Here is a 20,259-nt window from a genome sequence, read left to right as displayed (position 1 = left end):
AGAACGCTTTGCACTGGTGTTGGGGACCACAAAAGAGGAGCTGGGGAGAGGGAGAGAGGAGGGCATGGAGGGAGGAATTTTTTTTCTGGCCTTCTCAGCTCTCCAATAATAACCAAGCATTGCTCACACATGCAGAGAGACCCACAGCACAGAGAACAGCCAAACACAGCTATGCGTGCAAGTCTGGTCAAAGGGGGACTCTCCCCTGTTTAAAAACAGAAAATTAGGACGTATTCAAGCTGAAGCAAATATAGGCAACTTTTTTGTTTTGTTTTTAATTTAGCACTGACTGACGCAAACCTCATCCAAGCCCAACAAATGATAGAAATGAAGACTTTCTGGATCTGGATGGGATCTTGTCTGGATTTTGCTTGCAGTCAGTCTACTTTCACATCTGTTTTATGCTACTTTAATGCTAAAAACTGAAATGGTGTTTCACCTGTGTCTTAAACCAATTTTAAACCAGATTAAAATCTAGCTCTCTCTGTAAGGGGACTGACCCGAATCTCCAAAATAATCACTCTGGATTTAGATGTGGGGCTGCAAAGAGTGGTAGGTGGGAAAAGGTATTTGAAATCAAGATGAGATCTGAATTCTTAGGTCATGCTCATGTTTGGAAATGCCATTCTATCAGGCTCAAAGGTTTGAGTCATGGAAGAATTCTGTTTATTAAAAGTGATTTTCCAACAGTGGGAAAAAAAAAGACATTCAAAAATCAACTCCTGCAACTGAACAGGGTCAAGAGAGAAAGCTTTAACCGTCAGTGTTGAGGCAAAAGCAAGTGTTAGGAGCTTCCATGACATCAGGATTTACTCAGCTTGTATTTATCCAGCCAGAAGACCAAAACAAGAGCATTTTACAAAAATGAGGCCTCGCGAAAAGGATGCGAGTTGCATAATGTCTATTCCATTCCTTTCATTTATTTACTCAAGGCATTTCCCCCCAGAGAATAATTACACCCCCACCACGCAGGCAAAAGGCAACAGTGAAACACACTTTACAGAAATGCTGAGCACTAAAATATTTTTTTAAATGAGGAAAATATACAAATTATTCAATATTATAAGCTTTTGAAGGTATAATTCTTCAACTACTACATATTGAAATCTTCAGTTAACATGAAGCCATTATACAAACGGCTTTTTATGAGCTTTTAAATCATTTCCAAAAAAAAAGCAAAACAACATGTATTGCTTTAACTGCAGACATAAAACAATCTAGCAAAAAAACCTAAGAAGTATATAATTAGGAAACAAAAAACTACGTAGGAATGCCATGTCAGCATGTGACATATTCATGTATGGACAGCTGCTATATAGCAAGAAAAGGGATGGATGCCTTAGGAGTCTTTTCAGTCATCTTTAAAGTAAATAGTTAAGGGAGGAAGATAAAGTCTTAAAAGTTAATACATCTTCTCTTAAAAACTAACTTATTTAAATTCTATTAAATTATTAATAGAATTAATTTAATAGAACTATGATTCTATGAAAGGTAGTTGTCATTTATATCAACTGAAAAATTCTCTGCAATGTTTAGAACTAGGCAAATGGTATGGGCAGTGAGAACTGGTCTAAGCCTGTTCTCGGCACTTGAACCAAAACTATTTTTTCTCGGAGGTTTTGAAAAGTTCAGTTAAATATTTTTAAAGGAGAAAAAATAAAACAAACCACGTTGTATATCTTTGCACTTAAGCCTAACGTAAGACCACAGGAAAAGCTGGTCTCAGGGCATTTCCTAATCAAACACAACCAAAACGTTTTAGAATTCTCCACAAAAACCTCATCCTGAAGCAAGTTTTCAGATCGAGTTCCTCATCCTCTACTCACAGAGATTCTATAACCTCTGTTTATCTCTTGGCCACCCTACTAAGTTCCTAATTTCCTTATCTGCATTTCCCTGTCTCACAGCGGTACTGCTCTGCCTTAAATACCGTTGCTTTGGTATTTCACAACACTTGCAAATTTTGGAACAAGAACTCAGCACAAGGTTAAAATGAAACAAATTACAATTAGAGCAAACCAAAGCAGGCAAGTAGCAACTACGGACCTGGATGGAAACAAAAGCAAATGCATTTTTCTCCACTCCTGGAGAACACTCTGGTTCATTTATCCTAATTTTCAAACAAAATATTACTGGTCATTACTGACTAAAATTCCTTTAAAGCTTAAATGACAAGGCGTTTAGCTTATCATGCATTCTAAGCTATAGTACTTTATAAATTTAAATCATCAACCTGGTCCAAGTTCATCCCCCAATTCTTCTTTCTTTTTTTCGTTTACATCTCAAGCTAAAATGCTGTTGTTGCATTGAATCCCTTTGTCCACCTTCTCTTCAGGGAGATGAAATCATAGCTTTGAAAATTAAACTCTTAACAACTAACAGGTGATATGCTGACACAAGGCCAATTTCTGAACACGCAAGTTCCAACAGGAACAAGCCAGAGGTTTCTAAAAAAATCTTGAAGCCTCTGCTCAAAAGAAAATTGAGAACAATATCCAGAAATTAAAAACGAATGAAAAGAAATAAAGAAAAACAATTCCACTGAGAAAAATACGTATTTCCTACAAAGCCAACTACATGACAAGGAGTCTGTTTATTGTACTTTAAATTAATCATCCTTCCATCAGCATTTTATTGACTTCAGAATCATTTTACATGATTCCGGAAGGTTTTATCCCAATCAACCAAGACTCTTAAGAGTTTCCTTCGTTCCTCTCTCTGTGTATTCCACCCAGTCTCCCTGGATTCTGCAGTTGTGAGAGTGAAGGTAGAATCATTTAACAACACTTTCCCTCTTATGCATTCCAATAAAACAGTTCTCAGCCTTGGTTCAGTCATGGAAATTTGATGCAGTGAAAATCAATTCAAGGAATGTTACTGCTTTGAACAAGCCTTGATGAAACCTCAACTCTCTACAGAGCAATCATTCTCTTAGGATACGATAAAAAAACTCAAACCATTCAGTCTTTAGTGTCTGAGCTGTATCAAAACTGGGCCCCTTAAAGGAGAAACTGTTCACTTTGCCAAGTTATTATAAGTTTTGCATTTCTGTGAGGCAGATGACAGGCTGCTGTTTACATAAAACTCAAGTTGAGGCCACAAAAGCCACCTCCACTTAGAGCCTTCTGATCTGTCTCACACTTCTTTACAGCTCTTCTTGACACTTTAATAACATCCCCCCCGCCAGGTTTTTCTCTTTTTTTTGGTAAGAGATCCAATGTTATTTAACTTCCTAATTTTTAAAATGTCATGGTTTACTATCAATCTGTAAAAGGTATGTAAGCTTACTTTTCAGGGAAACCTGAAAGTGAATTTAGGCTCAAATGTTATTTGTTACAACAGTCACACCCCGGATACTAATTTAAAAAGCAATAGCCTCCACTGACTCAAAGAATCCTGATCCAACTCAAATTAATCTTTTTCCTTTTTTCACAGTGGAGCTTCCCCTACCTAGCAGTTTACACTTTGCCATTACTCCTAACAGTTTACATGTTTTAGAAATGCACTCAAACATGATTAACATCACTGCTGCCAGACGTTACTCGATCAAGTGCAGCATGTATGCTTTGGCTGGGCTGTTACAGTCTGCAGGAGACTCCTCATGTCTTAACACCTGGTCCTAGCTTAGTCTCTGGCCTTTGCAGGCACACGTTTGGAATTTGCATATCCAAATGTTATAGAAGCGGCAGGTGCCAATCATCTACTGAAGCTCAGTGAACATTAACTGCATTATTAACAAAAGAAAGAGACAATAGGACTTCATATTGAAACTTTGGATTTTACTGAAGCGGCTCCAAAACCTGGGCTTGAAAAAGGAAATGGAAACGCGTGTCAAGGGTGTGCGTACTCCCGCCCCTACAAAGAGGAGCAAGGCGTACAAGTCACCATCAAAAACAATGACCAAAGGTGATGTAAACCTTATATGCTCTGCTCTCATTTTTGTAGTGTACCCACTTCAGTGATCTGGCAGATGGTGATAATGGCTTTATTAGATACTGCCTCTGACAGTGAGGAAAGTGGGATTCAATATTTGTTACTGAAAATATTATGACATTAAATTGCTGTTGTCTCAAAGCCTTTTCCCAACATCAAGTCCTTTTGTATCAAGATAAAAATTGAAACCATAATAAATACAAGTATCTGTAGACAAATACAACTGTTATTATTTAGAAGAAAAACATTTACAAATATTTTCCCTCATTACTTTACAGAAGCAGTATAGGAGTAACTATATAGCATGTTCAACACTTTTTTTTTAATCTATGTGTGGAGAACAAAGCATGTAAAAAATTCTATTACTTTGTGTATTCTGCAGTAGGTGAGCATACGGATTAGCTATAACTCTATTGGAGCAAAAAAATACATCTAGCCCAATATCCTGTCACCAGCCAGTGCCCAAGAGCAGATGCTCAGGAGGATTAAAGGAACAGGCAAAATTAAAATGCTATTTTTTCCAGAACTTTCCCTCTGATTCCAGCTATGTGCAGCTTAGTGGCTTCCCAGCTTAGAACTGCCACCTTTGTGTTTAGTCCCCCAGTGGGTTTTATTTCTATGCAAATGTCTAATTGTTTTCTGAAACCATTCAGAATGGTTTGGTATCCATAACATCTTGCAGTAACGAGCCTCACTACATCACAGATATTTTCGAGATTTGGAGCAAAAGTACCTCCTGTTTGTTTTAAAAATATTGTAATTCACTGTATACCCCCATAAATTTATTTTTCCCAATGAAGTTTATATTGAGGATGAAGTATTTCATCTGACTGCATCTAAGAATCCACATGGAATTTCATCCCTGAAAGAAATTCAGGGATAAATGCACTTTGGAAAAAAGACTGAAGACCAAACATATAGTGTGATCTGAAAGTGGGTATTCTTAAATAATCCTTATGGAAAAAAGGGAAAAAAGCATGCTTACAATACTTGATGTCAGAACTTCAAGTCCGAGAAAACCTGAGGAAAGGATGTCATCTGTTGTTCTCCACAAGAGATATAAGTCAAAACAAATACAAGGGTAGGAAAAAATGTGTAGCAAAATCAGCTATATTTTTGTTTTACACTTCATTTAAACTCCATTCTTCAAAATGAAGGGTGATACCAATATTAAATTGAGCAGCAATTTATAGAAGTCATGCAACTTAGCCAAATAAATACATGTAATGACTGTTGCTAGAATTAAAAGTATTTAATTCTAGCTCTAAGGATATAAAAATATAACTAAAATTTAGCATTTTCAAGAAATAAGTGTATATACTGACATATTGGTATGCTCTGTTATGGCTTTTATTATGAGAAAATGCTTTTGCTTTTATTGGTTTTCATCGAGTCCGATCTCTGTAGCTTTAAGTACACATTAGGTTCCTAATCAGGTAAGTAATTTTGTATCAACTTAGCTTTTCTAACTCCAAGATCAACTAAATTCCACCAATTCATGCATTTCTAAGTTCAGAAAGAGAGCCGGTCATTCAGTTGATAACAACGCAAAGTTTTAAGTTTAAAGAGGCACTTCTTGCAAGTATAGTAATTTTAAATTGTGACAAGCACCTAATTTATTTTAAACCTCTTTTGGGGGACAGTGTGTGCCACAACACCATAACAAGGATTAGTGTTTCTAAAGCTGCCTGTTTAAATAAAAGAAATGTATCTTGGTAGTGAATGCACATTTCAACAGTATCAAAAAGATACTTTCAATTATTTCTCTTCTTAAATTTCATTACTCCCTAAGGACCATTATTTATGGTATTCTCAGAGTGCCTGGAACTTGAATCTACTTTTAACCTAATGTTTTTTTACTGTGGACCTCTGAGCTATCCTTTTGCTTCCAAGCAGAAGTTCAGCAGTACATCTGCTTTGTCAAACAGAGCAAATCATTGTTCTCCTCTGTGACTCTGTAAAAATTTTCAGCAGCAAGGAGAACACAAGAGGTGAGCAGCAGTTCAAGTCGATCAGCTTGCACATTGGAAAGCGAGCAGCCGAAGTGAGCAGCTAAACTTACTGCATTTGGGAAGGACTTGCAATCTGCAGCCAATCAGCAACCGGCTTAAGAAAATTTTCCACATTGAAAATTAATCAAGATGGAAATGCAACGAACTGAGCTCTGGCACATGAACCTCCATTAAGGAATTCTGGTGACATCAGAAAGCCTGAAAACTAAAACTCGGGTAAGCACCAGAATGCCCCAGATGCAATTCTAACTGTGGTTTCTAAAGGTGCTTTAGATTTTAACAAAATACATAATCAACAGTACACAATGGGCAATAAAAACCCAGGTAAGAGAAAAAAAAACGTAATGGAGAAAACAGACATTTTCTCCTACCTTACTTCACTATGTACAAAACAAACATAAATCAAAGTCTCATTTCTTCTGTATTTCTGTTCTCCTGCTGTTTTATAAACTTCTCCTTCTCCTCATTTGCTATGACATTTTGGCAATTGAAAATTATTTACAGTATAGGGAAAATGATGGGGGCCAGGAAGAACAGAATCACTTGCAGGCCTGGTTCTTGCTGCCTTTAAACATACTCAAGAGGTTTCTATTTTTTGAGGGCAAAGGAGTGTCTTTTTCAGTTAGTAAAAAAGTTTGGACTATATTATAACTTTGCAAGCTACACATCTGAAGGGAACATACCTGATTACCTGGATGGCCGGACCAGTTCTGACAAATACAAACCACACAACTTCATCAGAGCAGCTGCAAGGCCCAAATGAAGTCTCTGGCTATTCTCCTAACGGACCTATTTGGGTTTTTTTGTTTTTGTTTTTTTTTTTTTTGTTTGTTTGTTTGTTTTTTTTTGTTTTGTTTTTTTTTTTTTGTTTGTTTGTTTGTTTGTTTTTTGTTTGGTTGGTTTTTTTGTTTGTTTGTTTTTTTTTTTTAATGTAAACTGATACTGATGCACTACTTTGTAGAGAAAATAAAGAATGGATTGTAGTTTTCTGAAGTACGCGTTAGGGAAGATAAATAAGTAATGAACCATTGTAAAACAAGTGCCACAATAAGTAAAAAAGACAAAAGGAAATACTAACACTGAACTTCTTGACAGCTTAAAGCAGTTGATAATGCTTACAATTAGTCATACAGCATAAGCCTAAATTAATCCAATATTCTGACTACTCCCTGCAAGACAGGCAGCACTGCATTAAGTGCTGCTGCAAACACAGAAAAGAAACCAGCAGCATGCATTAGAGTTCTTCAGCACCCACACTCTTCCTCCAGAGTACAGAATGGAAGTATATCCACTTGCTTCAATATCAGCAGAACTCAAAGGTACTTTTCTACACATTCACCCACACACAGACACACTTGCATCCTATTGATAGGGAACATTACACATGATTTCCTTAGATGAAAAGCAGGAAAGAATAAGCAGGTTGGCTTGCTTAAGAAACCAAACTGCATACACTGAGTGTGCTGATGAGAGAATTATTTTGTAATATTACTCATAGGTATCAAGAATCTTCAGTAAATAAATAAGAGAAGGATAATATTCACTGTAGAACCTCTCTATATATCAAATATTTGAAATGTAAGATAAGGAAAAACACTTTATTAGCTGAAGACGAGAAGACAAATTGTACATCTAATAATACAGTAGGTTTATTATTTTTAAAGCTACCAGAACAGGCAACACAGGCAAATGTATTCGAGGCAGTTCCCGTAGAAGAAGTTGTCTGAAGCCAAGGGACTGAAAAGCAGCAAAGACACGCAGTTTTATAGTTCAAAGCAACTGAAGCAGCCCAACTAATTCCTGTGTGCTAAACCAATGCATGTTCCTGCTGGCGGAGCTGTACCGTGTACAAACATGCTAATGCAAAAGTATAAGAACAACACAAATGTAGTTTGAAAAACACTTCATTGGGCACAGACTGAAGAAGTGCTTAAATTATAAATAGGCCCATACACTACAAGAAATTATAGAATGCATAATTTTACTTTTTGATGAGTAGCACTACATATATCATAAGAGTAAGTTACCTTCAGAGTATAAAGCAGATAAAGTCATAACTACAGATGGATTCAGAAGAACTCCAAGTCTAACAGCTGGAAGCATTATGGAAGTTCAAATCTCAAACTGAACCAAACCAAAATCCCAGATCTGCGCATATTATGGGCTAATGTCAGATTTACATCAGAGTTAAACTTTAGCAAAGGCCAGCAAAATTTAGCACCTCATCTTCTAAAGGATTAAAGTCAGTGCCATATTCCGCACACACATGAACTAGTTTTCAAACCTTAGTAGGTTTCTTTCTATTAGGTCACGTCTCTCTCATTTCCCCTCCTAGTCTTTTCTGAAGTTCTTTCCTGCAACTGCTTTTGATATTTTACATTTTTCTCTCCTTCCTGGATGCACAGGATTGCTTTTTTGATTTAGCCAACTTACTAGCATGCCACTTCACATGGTCTCCTTCCTGTTATGTCACATTCCTGCTTTTATTTTGAAATGGCTGAAATGCTTTGATTTAGTCTCAGATCATATGCCGACATGAGCATCTTTAAAAACTCTCCTGGAGAAAAGTCAGCATTTCTCTGGTTTGTAAAGCAATAACTGCCAAGAAGTAAAAAGAACACACATCCAAAATCTCCAGGCATCCCATTTCAAGGAAGTGTTGTTGAATCATACTGCAAAAAGATGAATGACCTTAAGTTCAGAAAACATACTGAGCATTAAAAGGATAAAGAATTACACTATATAGGGTGTGAAAAACTTACAGAAAGAGAATGAGAAAAAAACCCCCACCAGACTGAAACAGTCATAAAACATAAAACTATCACTAACTCAGTAAGGAAAGAGTATCTGTGCTTCTGAGATGCAGCTATGTATAAGAATGAAAGAAAATCCCAAGATACAGGATGTTAGAACTATCTACCTAGCCTTCAGAGGGAAAACAAACAAACATACTCGCAGATTAAAAATATTTAAAGTAAGAAAAAAGCAGGTACTTTTCTTTCAGGTCTCCTGGTCTCCTTCCCTCCTCCATTTTTCTTCTTTCTAAAGAAGCAATGTGTGCAATTTTTTGTCATTGTTAATCTCCTCAGTTTCCCAGGATGCACAGCAGTTAAAGAAACACCTTTATTTCCTCAGCCTATTTTTAGCTGCCTAAAGCATCACTGCCTCAGTAAACGTTTTAAATCAAACATTTAACCAATAACATGTGCTGCTCATTAGCAGTGCCTTAAGCTCATGTGCTATTGTTCTTTTTCTTTAAAAGGGCAGCATTCAAAGCACCCTTCACCTTAAGAAGAATTTTATGTGAGTTGTTATTGATGTAAGCAGGAACCTATCTGAAGAAAACATTCATTTTTTAGCACCATCTATGAAGTTTAAAAGCATTCTTTTAAAGAAAAGGCCCAAATAAAGACAACTATGAACATGAACAAGTGAAGATTAAAAAGTGATATTTATTGGCTGAGAAAAATTATGTAATATGAATACTTTACAGAAAACAGCCACTCTATTAATTATTCTCTAATTTTACCGACCTCCATCTTTAGAGGAAGAAGAGACTCTACAGAAAAAAAAAAAAAAAACAGCCTATTTCTGTTCTTCAAAGTCAATATTCATTTCACCGTGTATCTAAAATTGTCTCAACAGTTAGGTCACTTGGGTTTTAAATACTCTCAGCAAAGTTAAACCACATGCTTTGCTACTTTGTACTTAAGTCAAAGAAGGAATGAACTGTATCTCTTCCTGGGAGACTCAGCTCACCATTATTGCTTAAAGACTACTGTCCCTTGAAACACTCACACCTGCTGGAACCAGAACACAGACATTAGCAGATGCATTGTAAAAAGAAACGCTACTAAGAGAAATGAGATCCAATGCAAGCTTTTCCTTAGTCATGCTAATAGAACCTGTTTCCCCACACTAATCCCTCTAGCACTTGCCCTTTCTCCTAGATCCCCAGCCTACCGGTATATGTTTGTAAGTTAGTCCGGCGAATGTGGCTGAACTGGTAGTTTATTCTTATCTATTTTTAAAAAAATATTAAGTAAAACAATATTGTGAAAAGCCCGTATGTTGATGCTATTATAGCTGGGGTTTATTTTCCATGAGAAGACTACTTTTGTAGTGCTGCTTGTGGGGTAAACTTGCAATATTTTGGATCTCACTTGAGAGGAAAACCGCTATGTAATGTTCTTTACTTGCATGTCTGGTTTGTCTTTGGGCAAAGCATTTTCTTCCTTTGAAACTTCTTTCTAAATGGAGGAAAAATAACACTTCTGTCCTCCAAGAAGGTACTCTGAGGATGAGATAATTATTTAAGGTGTTCTCATTCTGATGTGATGAGGGGAACAGAGAAAGCATGACAAATGTAAGGAAATCAGCTATGTTGATCTGGGGCAGATGAACAGCGTGTGTGTTTATACACAGACTCAACCAAACAAATTGCACACAACATACACAGTCTCAAAACTAATCTGCAAATTGAACAAAAACGTTTAAACAACACTGTAAGCAATCTCAGCCCTGTGTAAACACTGAGAAGCTCTCTAAAAGGAATGTATATGCTTAACAGACAATTAGAACCCAAATAAAGCCATAAAGCACAAAACTGGAGCAGGCAGAACTGCAAGACAAAAGGCTCAGTCCATACGCATTGAGGTTAGTAGGAATTCTTCTGCCTGCCTACTTGGAAAAAGTGTGTTTACAGCAGGTCAAAGCAAACCCAGTGCTGGAATGCACAAAAGCCATCAAAGCTGCAAAGCAGAGGTGGAGGTACCTTGATTTTGGCTTAGATGTGTGATCAGCATAGCACTTATTTCAGCTATAACTTTTTTAATCATCTATAAATCAGAGGATCTTTCTCCTTTTTTTTTTTTTCCTGTGCAAATTCAGTTTGTATTATTACTTTCACTGCTGCTATTCCACACTGTTCAGCAAAACCTACCAGTCAGATATTCCAGTACGGCAGCCATGTACACAGGAGCACCAACACCAATTCTGTACTTCGGGTGGCCTTTCTTAATGTAACGTAGCATTCTTCCAACAGGAAATATGACCCCAGCCTTCGCGGAGCGGGAAGTCTTGGTTGACTTCTTCTTTCCACCCCTGCTGGACATTTTGTCTGCACTGGGTCTGGAACAGCACTCTATATATCAAAGAGAAAACAAACAAACAAACAAAACCCAACAGATTATCAAAGTTATTGATAAGGACTGATGCCATAACACCATATACTGTATTTTAAGACAGATCAGTATTTTGGGGTAGGCAATGCATTAGGGTGCTTAAAACATACAGACGTCATCTTTTTAGATACATTAAATCTGCTTTGGAATTACATTTCTGAAATTCCTACCAGATGAAATTCAGTACCATTAACGGAACTAAGTGTGATAACTACCTGATGTGAAATAGAGCTGCCGCATTAAAGTAGAGAATGCTTCCTGCAAGGAGACTGACACATCCCTCTGCTCTCTCGGAAAAACTCTTGACTGGGCATTTGAACGACTGTGGTAGGACTGTAACACAAATAACTATGCTCCTAACTAGGAAAAACGGCATCCACTAAAAGCTTCATAAAGTGCATTCACCTTCTTTAAAGAACTAGATCTTCAAGCATGTGTGAATTTACAGAACAAACGTCTACGCATGGCAAAATACACCTCCTGTACACTAAATGTTCTATTTTTAGAAAGATTTGAAATGAACCCCTTGAGATTTGAATGTATCACAAACCAGCTATCTCAACATCAAAGACTGTACTGCTTCAACACGCCCTCTAGAAATGTGATGAACTTCAATCTGCCACCTCTCCTTAATGTAACAGTGGTCTGAACACCCAGGAGATATCTGACAACTGTATCTTGGTTTATCTCAGTGAAGAAACCTACCGCTGATACAGCTGTCAAACATATTTTTTTCTCTCTCTGATTTCTGCTCAGGCTGTAAATAGAAGCTGACAAATCCAAAGAGTTGGAGGCTTTGCAGGCTCTCAAGGCATCTTTGAAGGTTTAGGCAGTGCACTGGGTTTTGAAATTAACTCTAAGGAAAGGAGACTGTCCCCATATCCCCCTCCCTCCCTCCCGCATGTCTGACCTCCAGGGAAACCGGCTGCACACGCCAGTGACACACACACCTCTCAATATCCTAGTGCTTTCCTTGTTGCACAAATCCTAACTGACACAAATGCAAATTCACTGGTGCATTTATACACTCCACAATGAAGCCTCTTTAAACCTCCTTTCCCATCACACCAGTTCTGTTTCCCTTTTTTTTTTTCCTCTTGTTTATTCTGAATTCCATTCTTATGAACCTAACTGTATTTGCCATACATCTGAATCCACAATGATTAGTCGAGCTCAGAATTAGGCAAAACAGATTCACCAAGCTGATTTCTAAGTTTTGCAACTTCTGTTCTGTGCTGACATGTCCTGCAGTCTTTTAAGTCTCTATGAGTCACTGAGATTCAGACTACATAACTATCAAATGAAGACCACTGAGGATAACTAAAGAAACATGAGTATCAAATATTTCCTTTCGACTACCACACTCCATTCATCAAGCAGTCGATACTTGTACAGCACATTAAGTAAAATAAATGCAAAGAGCTTACTGCTTGTTAAAGGTAAATTAAATAATCTCATTTTACTAAGTTCAGATGAAAGTCACACTGTATTTACTAAACTCATGTCAAAAAACAGAAAGCTTTGGAAGAGGGAAGCCATCAAAAGAGCTCCTTCCCCCTTCCTCTGCTGTGAACTCAGCTCTATAACAACTATTATTCTGCTAAGAAGAGGACAGAAGTCAATTTTCTTGCCTGGAGAAACTGCCTAACCGGAGTTCACAACTGATTTCAAAAGCTTTCTATTTAATTGCATTTTGTCATCAACTTAGCTCTGGCTTTGTCTGAAGGAAGGCTGGGTGTGCCTTTGAGTTGGCTATGGACTTTCTGCCAGAAATTATTTTCATAGTTCATAATCCATTTTCATAAATACTACAACTGTTTAATCTCACAAATGTTAAGAAATTCACTGAACCAAACACCTAGGAAAGCAGGCATGAGAAATACCAGTGTTTCTACCTTCCCTCATAATTCCTTTGTATTTTAAACAATAGGCGAATGATGAAAAACATTTTTTCTAGGGAAAATCTGCAAGCCTTAAGCAGATTTGGCTTATGAGTTTATGGGATAGTCAGAATAGCCGGAAGAGAATATGGAAATCCTTTTTTCCTGATGTTGTTTCTTTTGGGTTTGTGTTTTGGTTTTTTTTTTTGGAGAGTGTCATGGAGCCATCAGCTGCTGTACCACTTGGATCGAAGTCTGAGTAAAGTATGTATCAATACAGAACTTCTGCCAAAGAGGCTGTGAAGGAGCTGGAGTAAATACAGCTCACCCAAACTAAAAATCCCAGTGGAAGACACACACAGATGGCCATGCTGTAGCTGGTAACAGAAAGAGAAGAAAGAACACTCACTGCCCTTTCATTTTCAGTTCCAAGAAAAGGACTAATCATAGAGAGAGGAAGTGGTTCCTTCATATATTGAAACAAATGGGCACTGTACACCACTGTCTCTGAATACACTTCACCTGTGCAAAGTGATGCTAAGTTTTTTGCTAACATCCTGTCAATTCTCATCAGTCATGCTGAACCAACCTCTCGTACATTATCCTTGAGCAAAACACTTCGCTGTTACTTTCCAACCTCTTTCATCTAGTGTTCAGATGTTCTACTATTTTCTACTTAATACCTCCAAGCCTCCTGTCATCTGCAGCTAACACCTACCCATATATAAAATGGTATCTTTTTTCCTGTCTTAATAAGCTTATTTAATCACTTCTGCAAATTCCACAGGTTAATTCCCCCCTTCATTTTATACTCCTGGTCACATTTCTCTCATTAATATTTAAGATAACCCTGGACCTATCTTCACAATCCACCTGATCCTCTCATACTGTACATTAAAAAGCTTTCTAGCTGTAACTTTATTTGTGAGGAAAAATTTTGCCTGAACCAGAAAGGTGAGGGGCTTGCATATTGAAAAAAAGCAAGAACTTCTTCAGCTTTTGGGATTAAAGGTGAAATACCATAGAGATGAGTTTCAGAGCTTCCATTCCTACAGACATTCCTACAAACCCTATTCCTACAACATGTAGTAAATCACTGTACCTTTATATGTTGAGGGTGGAGGGAGGGAAATTCCAATTAGGTTTCAAGTACCACTTTTGATTTTGCAAACCACGTAATTTGGAAGGAGAAAAAGAAAGCCTGGCATGGAAGACCTTTTCCTGGCTTAATTGCAGATTCAGGACCATTACTCTGCAGAACCTGTTTGTCCTGTCTTTGAGCTGAGGGATGGTGCAATGAGCTCGCAAAGTCTCTTCTCTACTTCTAGTTCTCCACAGCAAAAGAGAATGGAAAGAGATTTCACTTGCAACAGCCAGCAAAAGAAGAAGAAAAGACTGAAGTTAAATGTAAAGAGCATGGCAACATCAAAAAACCAAGAAAACTGCATGCCTTACATGTTCTCAAATGGTTTATCTTTGTAACACCAGAAATGCTGGAATGCTGCCAACATTAATGAACCAGAGCTGTTTGCTGAGTCACTGCTAACCAGCAATCAAAGGGAATCTTATCACATGTGCCATAGTCCAGACAAGATTTGAGCAGGGTAATTAAAAAAAAAACCCAACAATCACAGTCAGTGGAGCACTCCTTTCCTTTGTCTTTGCAATGGAATTACTAAGAAGCTTATCAAATACATTGCAAAGTCTTCAAAGATCTGACAATCAAATGATCTAGTTTCAATGTGACAGTTCCAAAAATTATCACTGTGATAATCAGGGGATATCACTGAGAAGCCAACTTAGATAAGTTCACCTTCGACATCGAATCCAATTTAACGCTATATTCTTCAGTGGCTCTGCTGTGCTTGGACACAGATTGCCCTAGTTGCAGAATTTAGCACCTGATTCACAGCTCTGTGAAAACCCCTTAAAGCCTGTAGCAAGATTCGTACTGCTTTCTAAGATCTCAAAAGTCACAGAAATGAGAATTTGATGGTATATTATTTGGGCTCATAGCAAAGATTCAAGCTACAAGGCTCCTCTGTTGTCACATCTTTGCAAGCCATAAATACTTTTTCTAAGAAAAATACAATATTAAGGTGTAGCAATGAAATCAGCATAACTAATATTTTTCTATTTGAAATTGCCTGTAGTAAATCTGGTTAGCCATATTTTTCTGTGTGAAGATAGATCCTCTGCTAAATCACACTTTCAAATACCATCTTCCTGTAATGCACATAGGCATCATTTTTCCTGAAAGGTTTAACATCACACAATTCTGAAAGTACAGCCTGCACATCCTGGTAAAGTGATACTTAATTTCCAAATACCAGTACTTCATTAGCTCAGTCAGTTTGACACTTTCGTCAAACAGTAGTAATAAAAGCCCCTGCTATTAATAGTTTTCAGGTACTGGTTCTTAACGACTTCACAAATTACTATGTATGCTACTGCTGTCAGGCAGGGACTGTTCTGATCATAGGTTTACATTGGTGTATTAACTGCACTCGGCAAACAGATGATTAAATTTAGATCTATGTTATAACATCAGGAGATCATTACTACACCAGGATAAATACTAAGATTTAGTAATTATTTTTCTCTTCTTTCCAGTACAAAGACTAAGCTGGAAAGTTCATTTTTGTATCACAAGATATTAACTGCAACGCTATTTTCTTTCCATTGTTTCGAAAGATTAACAATGTAGGTGCTGTCATTCTCTCTTAAACCTACTTATGTACTACAATAATAGCCACTCACTGAACTCTTTCTGAAAAGGTGCATTTGAATTCACTTTGACAACTAACTTGCTCTGTTCTCGGCTATTCACAAACTAGTCTGGCATATTTATAAAATGCACTGTTTACAGATTCGCTATAAAATGGTCTCTACTATTACTTGCCTAGCACAACAACATCTCAGTCTGTGACTGTGGTTCCTCAGTGCAACAGCAATAAGAGCTAATCAGTTACCGTTTGATCTGACGCAATTTCAAATTCTAGCTTAAATGCTTTATCAAAGCAGTAACTCTTCGTGGTCTGAAACAGAGAGGAATAAAACTGGTTATGAAACAGCCATTACAGTACTATGCTAATTTCTCATCTGAAAAGGCAGCACCATACATACATGAATTTTCCCTTGGAAAACTGAGAGAACATTCCTCATCTAGGAATGCCCAATAGGTGTATTTCCTATTGAAGATTAAGAAGACTAAAATCCCCACAGTGATAATGCAAAGAATGGGAAAAAGAGGAATAACATTTTCACAAAATCTGTGTGCAAAACAAAACATTGTTGCACAATGGTATTCAACAAGCAAAAGTCTCTCCCACCCACAGTGGGTCTGAAACCCTGAAACAAACATCCCCTCAATGTGCAAACCTCCACTATTAACAGCACTGGGAGCACAAGGATGGTTTCGGCTGGGCATCCTGCCACCAATAGTCAGGAAAACGTAAATACAATTGTCTTCACTGACCACTGCTGGGAGTACTAGCATGAAATCAAGCCCATTTGTGCATTACAGCTTTAGTATACTTGGTAAATCTGACACAGGACCTTAAATCATTGGACCATTTACAAACTCAGTGTTCAGAAAAACTGCTGTGAAGAACATTTTGAAAACTTTTTTTGCCCCTTGATATTTGTGGAAGAAAGCAAAAATGCAATCAAGAATTCATGTGGATGTTTCCAAGGCAAAATCCAGATGCAGACGGAAATCTGTGATAGATGCTATACTGCTGAGGGAAGGGAGTGCAAGAACTCAACCCACTGAGAAGGCCATGAATGGCACGATTCCAGCTTCATGCCTTCTGGAGCAAGGACCAAGAGATGAATCCTACCTACCCTCTCTTTAGGACTGGTCTGGGTAAGGAACTGTAACTCTTTCTGTGTCTACAGCCTCTTTCCCTGAGAAGCAAGCAAGCACTGTGTTCCTTCCACAGACACTGCATGTTTCTTTTCCCATTTTACCTCTAGGAAGCACTAAGCTGCCAAAACATAAAACTTGCTGCATTGCCCACTGGGTCAAGTCCCTCTTCCAAAGGTCTCTCGAGACTCTTTTTCTCCTCTTGTGGCATCAATTCTAGATTCTTGCTCCTTCATCTCTACTTTATAACCTTGTTTGTGCAGGACCACCTTCTATGCAGATCAGACAACAGGCCTTGATCCTGGCTGACAGAGCTGTACAAAAATAGTTTTGAATTTCTTCGAGAGAACAAGATTTTGACCATTCTTCAGGAATATGACTATATCACCTACCTTATCAAGAGAATCAAAGCTCATTGCTGTGTATTGGATTTTACCTGCAGAATCAGGCAACCGCCTAAAGGCAAATTCAAACATACTGATTTCTTTTAAGACTAAGTTTGCAGCAGTGAATTTTTCTTTTTGCTAATGTTGATCTAAAAATAAGCAGTGCTTAAGCACTCTTCCTATATTACTGTCATTAGGCCAAACTCTAATCTTACTACTAGTTTTTAGATCAGTTATAGTTTAATCTATACTGTCAACATTTGGCTTTACTGGCAATCAGAAGGGTATGCCTTGCACAAAACAAAACAAAGTTACTTTTCAGGAACCCAGAAGGCCTAGAAGATTTCAGTGTGAGAGGTTATGACACATAACACAGCAAAATGACGTGCAGCCATTACTAAGTAAACAATAATGCAATTCCTTTCTTTCAGAACACTTAAACAAACAGAACACATTGGGTAGTTTTCTAGAGACCATTTGATATAGGATCTCCCATATCCCATGACATTAAAATATATTTTTCAAAGTAACTGTAATTGCCTTGTTCCCACCTAAATCTTTTAACTCTGGGTTGTGCCTGAGAACCTGGGTCTTGTTTTTATTAACTGCTCACTTGCTCCTTAGCTCATTCATTTCTTCTGCTCTTAGGAATGAGGGAAGCAGTGGATCTGCAAAGTTCCCTATAGACCTGTTGCTAAGTGACAGCCACACACAGTCCTGGGTAAAAAATGGTCGTTCATTTGTATGGTCAAGAGATAAATAACAAGCCTCATCCAAATACATTTCAACAAACAGTCTCCTCCCATCAGCATAAATGAAGCAACCTCAGTTTTACACTAGCCTACTCGCATATGAGGTGGTTCCAAGTGCTGGCTTCAGATGCAATTTCATGGGCCTTCTGCAACTTAAAGATTACAGAGGAAACAAAAGGATTATAGAAAAACGCAAGTTACAGAAACAGTTTGCTCCCCTGACTGTCTCCTACATTCACAAACATGTCAGTCTTCGGTCTAAATCTGGGGACTCCTGTGATAGACCTCACACTGAGTCTTAGGAACCTGCATTCACCTGCATCTTGCAGTACTCCCAGTCCCCCGTGAGAAACACCCACACCCAGAGACAGTCTGTACGGGTTGCTCAAATCCTGCAGGCAGACATATTGCAGGCTATACACGAAGTGACAGTTCTAAAAGAATAAGATGCATTTCTAGCTGAACATTTATTTTTACCACTCTTGGAAGCCTTTGCTTCTTTGCTTACAGGTTTAAAAGTGCCTTTTTTTTTTTTTTTTTAATTAAGTCACTCCCATGTGGCAGGTAACTTTTATGCCACGGTTTCTTCATCTCAAAGTGAAACGCACTGAAAACACGCTCTGCTGCTTCTCGCTTGCGCTTTTTGCAGTCTCTCTAGATTATCTTCTTCTCCTGCCCGACGACCCGAGGTGGGAAAAAGGAAAAAAAAAATACACAGAAGGGAAAAAAATAAAAATAATAATAATAAAAAAAAAGAAGAGTCCGTGCGAGTGCATAAAGGAGCAACCGCGACTCGACACAGCCGTCCCTCGGAATCACCGTGCGGGGTGCGCGTCTGCGGGGCGCCGGCTGGACCCCTTCCAGCCTCCCCGCCAGAGCCCAGATGTAGATTCAATAGAAATAAAACCCCGCTGCCACCATTTCCCCGGGAGCGGGTGGATCTCCAGGCTTCACCCGAGGCACAACGAGAAGAGGCTGAACCGACAGACCGCCCGGCGCGGCCCGGGCCCCCGGTTTTCCTCAGGGAAGGGGTGGGCGGGGGTGTGATGGTACTAAGAACCCAGCTTCCTCACAGCCCACCCCGGCCGGCTCGCTGCCCCCGGCCCAGTACCACCCGCCGCGGCACAGCCCCTCAGCGACCCCGCCGCCCCCTTTCCCCACACAGCGGGCGGCCGTGCGTGAGGCGGGCACCCCGCGGCAGCGACTTACAGCCCGGCCTCCGGCGGCAAGATGTCTCCCGTGGGCCGGCGGCGGCCCCGCTCCCACAGCCGCTGCCTCCGCGGGGGCCAACGGTAACGGCTGGAGGGGCTGGCGGCGAACTCCCACAATGCCCCGCGCGCCCTCGCGTCACATCCCTCCTCCCCCCCTCCCCACGCGCGTCCACCTCCCCGCGTGGCCCCGCCCCTCACGGCGGCGTGGCGGCAGCCTCGCGCTCGCCGCACGGGCCGCTGCCGCCACTCGCTCCCCGCGGGGCCTCGCCGAAGCGGCGCCCCGGAGCCCGCTCTCTGCCGCCCCCTCCGCCTGGCACCGCTGCGGAGCCTCCCGCGTCAGCGGCCGCCCCCTCGGTTTCCCCCGCGGCAGCTGGCTGCCATGCGGGAGCCCGGCCCGGTTGGTGAAAAGCCGCGTCCCTGTGTGGGGCTGGGCCTTGGCGCTGCGTTCTCCACAGCTGCTCCCGGCCCCCCTCTCCCTGCGACGTGCCCTGCCATTGTCTGCAAACGCCTTAGCTCCTCGAGTGGGGAGGACAAAGCAGGGGCTAATGCCATATTCCTCCCAAAATGAAGTTGGTTGGTTGGGGAGAGAAGAGAACGAATGACTGGATCGTTAGCGCTGGTGCGAGGCGTTCACGCTCCACCCATGCTGTACAAAACTGGCTTGCTGCCATCTTATGAAGGCCCCAGATGGCGATTGCGGAGGAGTTTTCACATGGGAGATGCCGATGTCCTTGAGTGCACCTTGCTGGGTTGGGAGAGCTGGGTTGCTGCTGCTGCCCACCCAGCCGACAAAGGGAGGGTGCAGCCCATCAGCTCTCTGTATTTTGTTCAGTAGCAGCATGTATTCACAGCACCTTTGTCATGTGAAATAAAAACCAGGAAGAAAATGGTTTAAAGGAAGAATGACAAACAAGGAACTGGGGACAGCCTGTATAAAACTCACGGCTGGTCTGAGAAACATTCCTTCAAAAAGTATTTTTGAAATAAGAGACAAGACTGAATGCACAGGGCTGTGAGCAATACATGTGGCCTAC

At 39.7% G+C, this 20,259-nt stretch overlaps 1 protein-coding gene and 1 long non-coding RNA gene across 6 annotated transcripts in view; both read right to left on the bottom strand.

Annotated features, from left to right (window-relative positions):
• The window catches only part of MACROH2A1 (macroH2A.1 histone), a 46,736-nt gene extending 27,370 nt beyond the window's left edge, over window positions 1-19,366 (bottom strand). For 4 of the 5 annotated variants that reach the window (XM_065848724.2, XM_065848727.2, XM_065848726.2 and 1 more), the window contains exons 1-2: window positions 19,224-19,366; window positions 10,888-11,088 (exon numbers count right to left, since the gene is read on the bottom strand). In XM_065848724.2, the coding sequence (XP_065704796.1) occupies window positions 10,888-11,059 (172 nt within the window). In that variant the 5' untranslated portion in view covers window positions 11,060-11,088; window positions 19,224-19,366. Of the gene's footprint in view, window positions 1-10,887; window positions 11,089-15,980; window positions 16,047-19,223 lie in introns of all 5 variants that reach the window. The other variant, XM_065848725.2, reaches the window with a different exon arrangement.
• On the bottom strand, window positions 7,530-10,870 carry LOC139829110 (uncharacterized). Its single transcript, XR_011741376.1, has 2 exons — window positions 8,939-10,870; window positions 7,530-7,682 (listed from the first exon to the last, which is right to left on the bottom strand). It is a non-coding gene; the product is annotated as an uncharacterized lncRNA (long non-coding RNA).
• Window positions 19,367-20,259: the final 893 nt, after the last annotated feature.

This window comes from Patagioenas fasciata, chromosome 14 (assembly GCF_037038585.1).
Source record: "Patagioenas fasciata isolate bPatFas1 chromosome 14, bPatFas1.hap1, whole genome shotgun sequence".
NCBI lineage: Eukaryota > Metazoa > Chordata > Aves > Columbiformes > Columbidae > Patagioenas > Patagioenas fasciata.
Note: the sequence above shows the minus strand (reverse complement) of the source record. Positions and strands in the feature narration are given on the sequence as shown.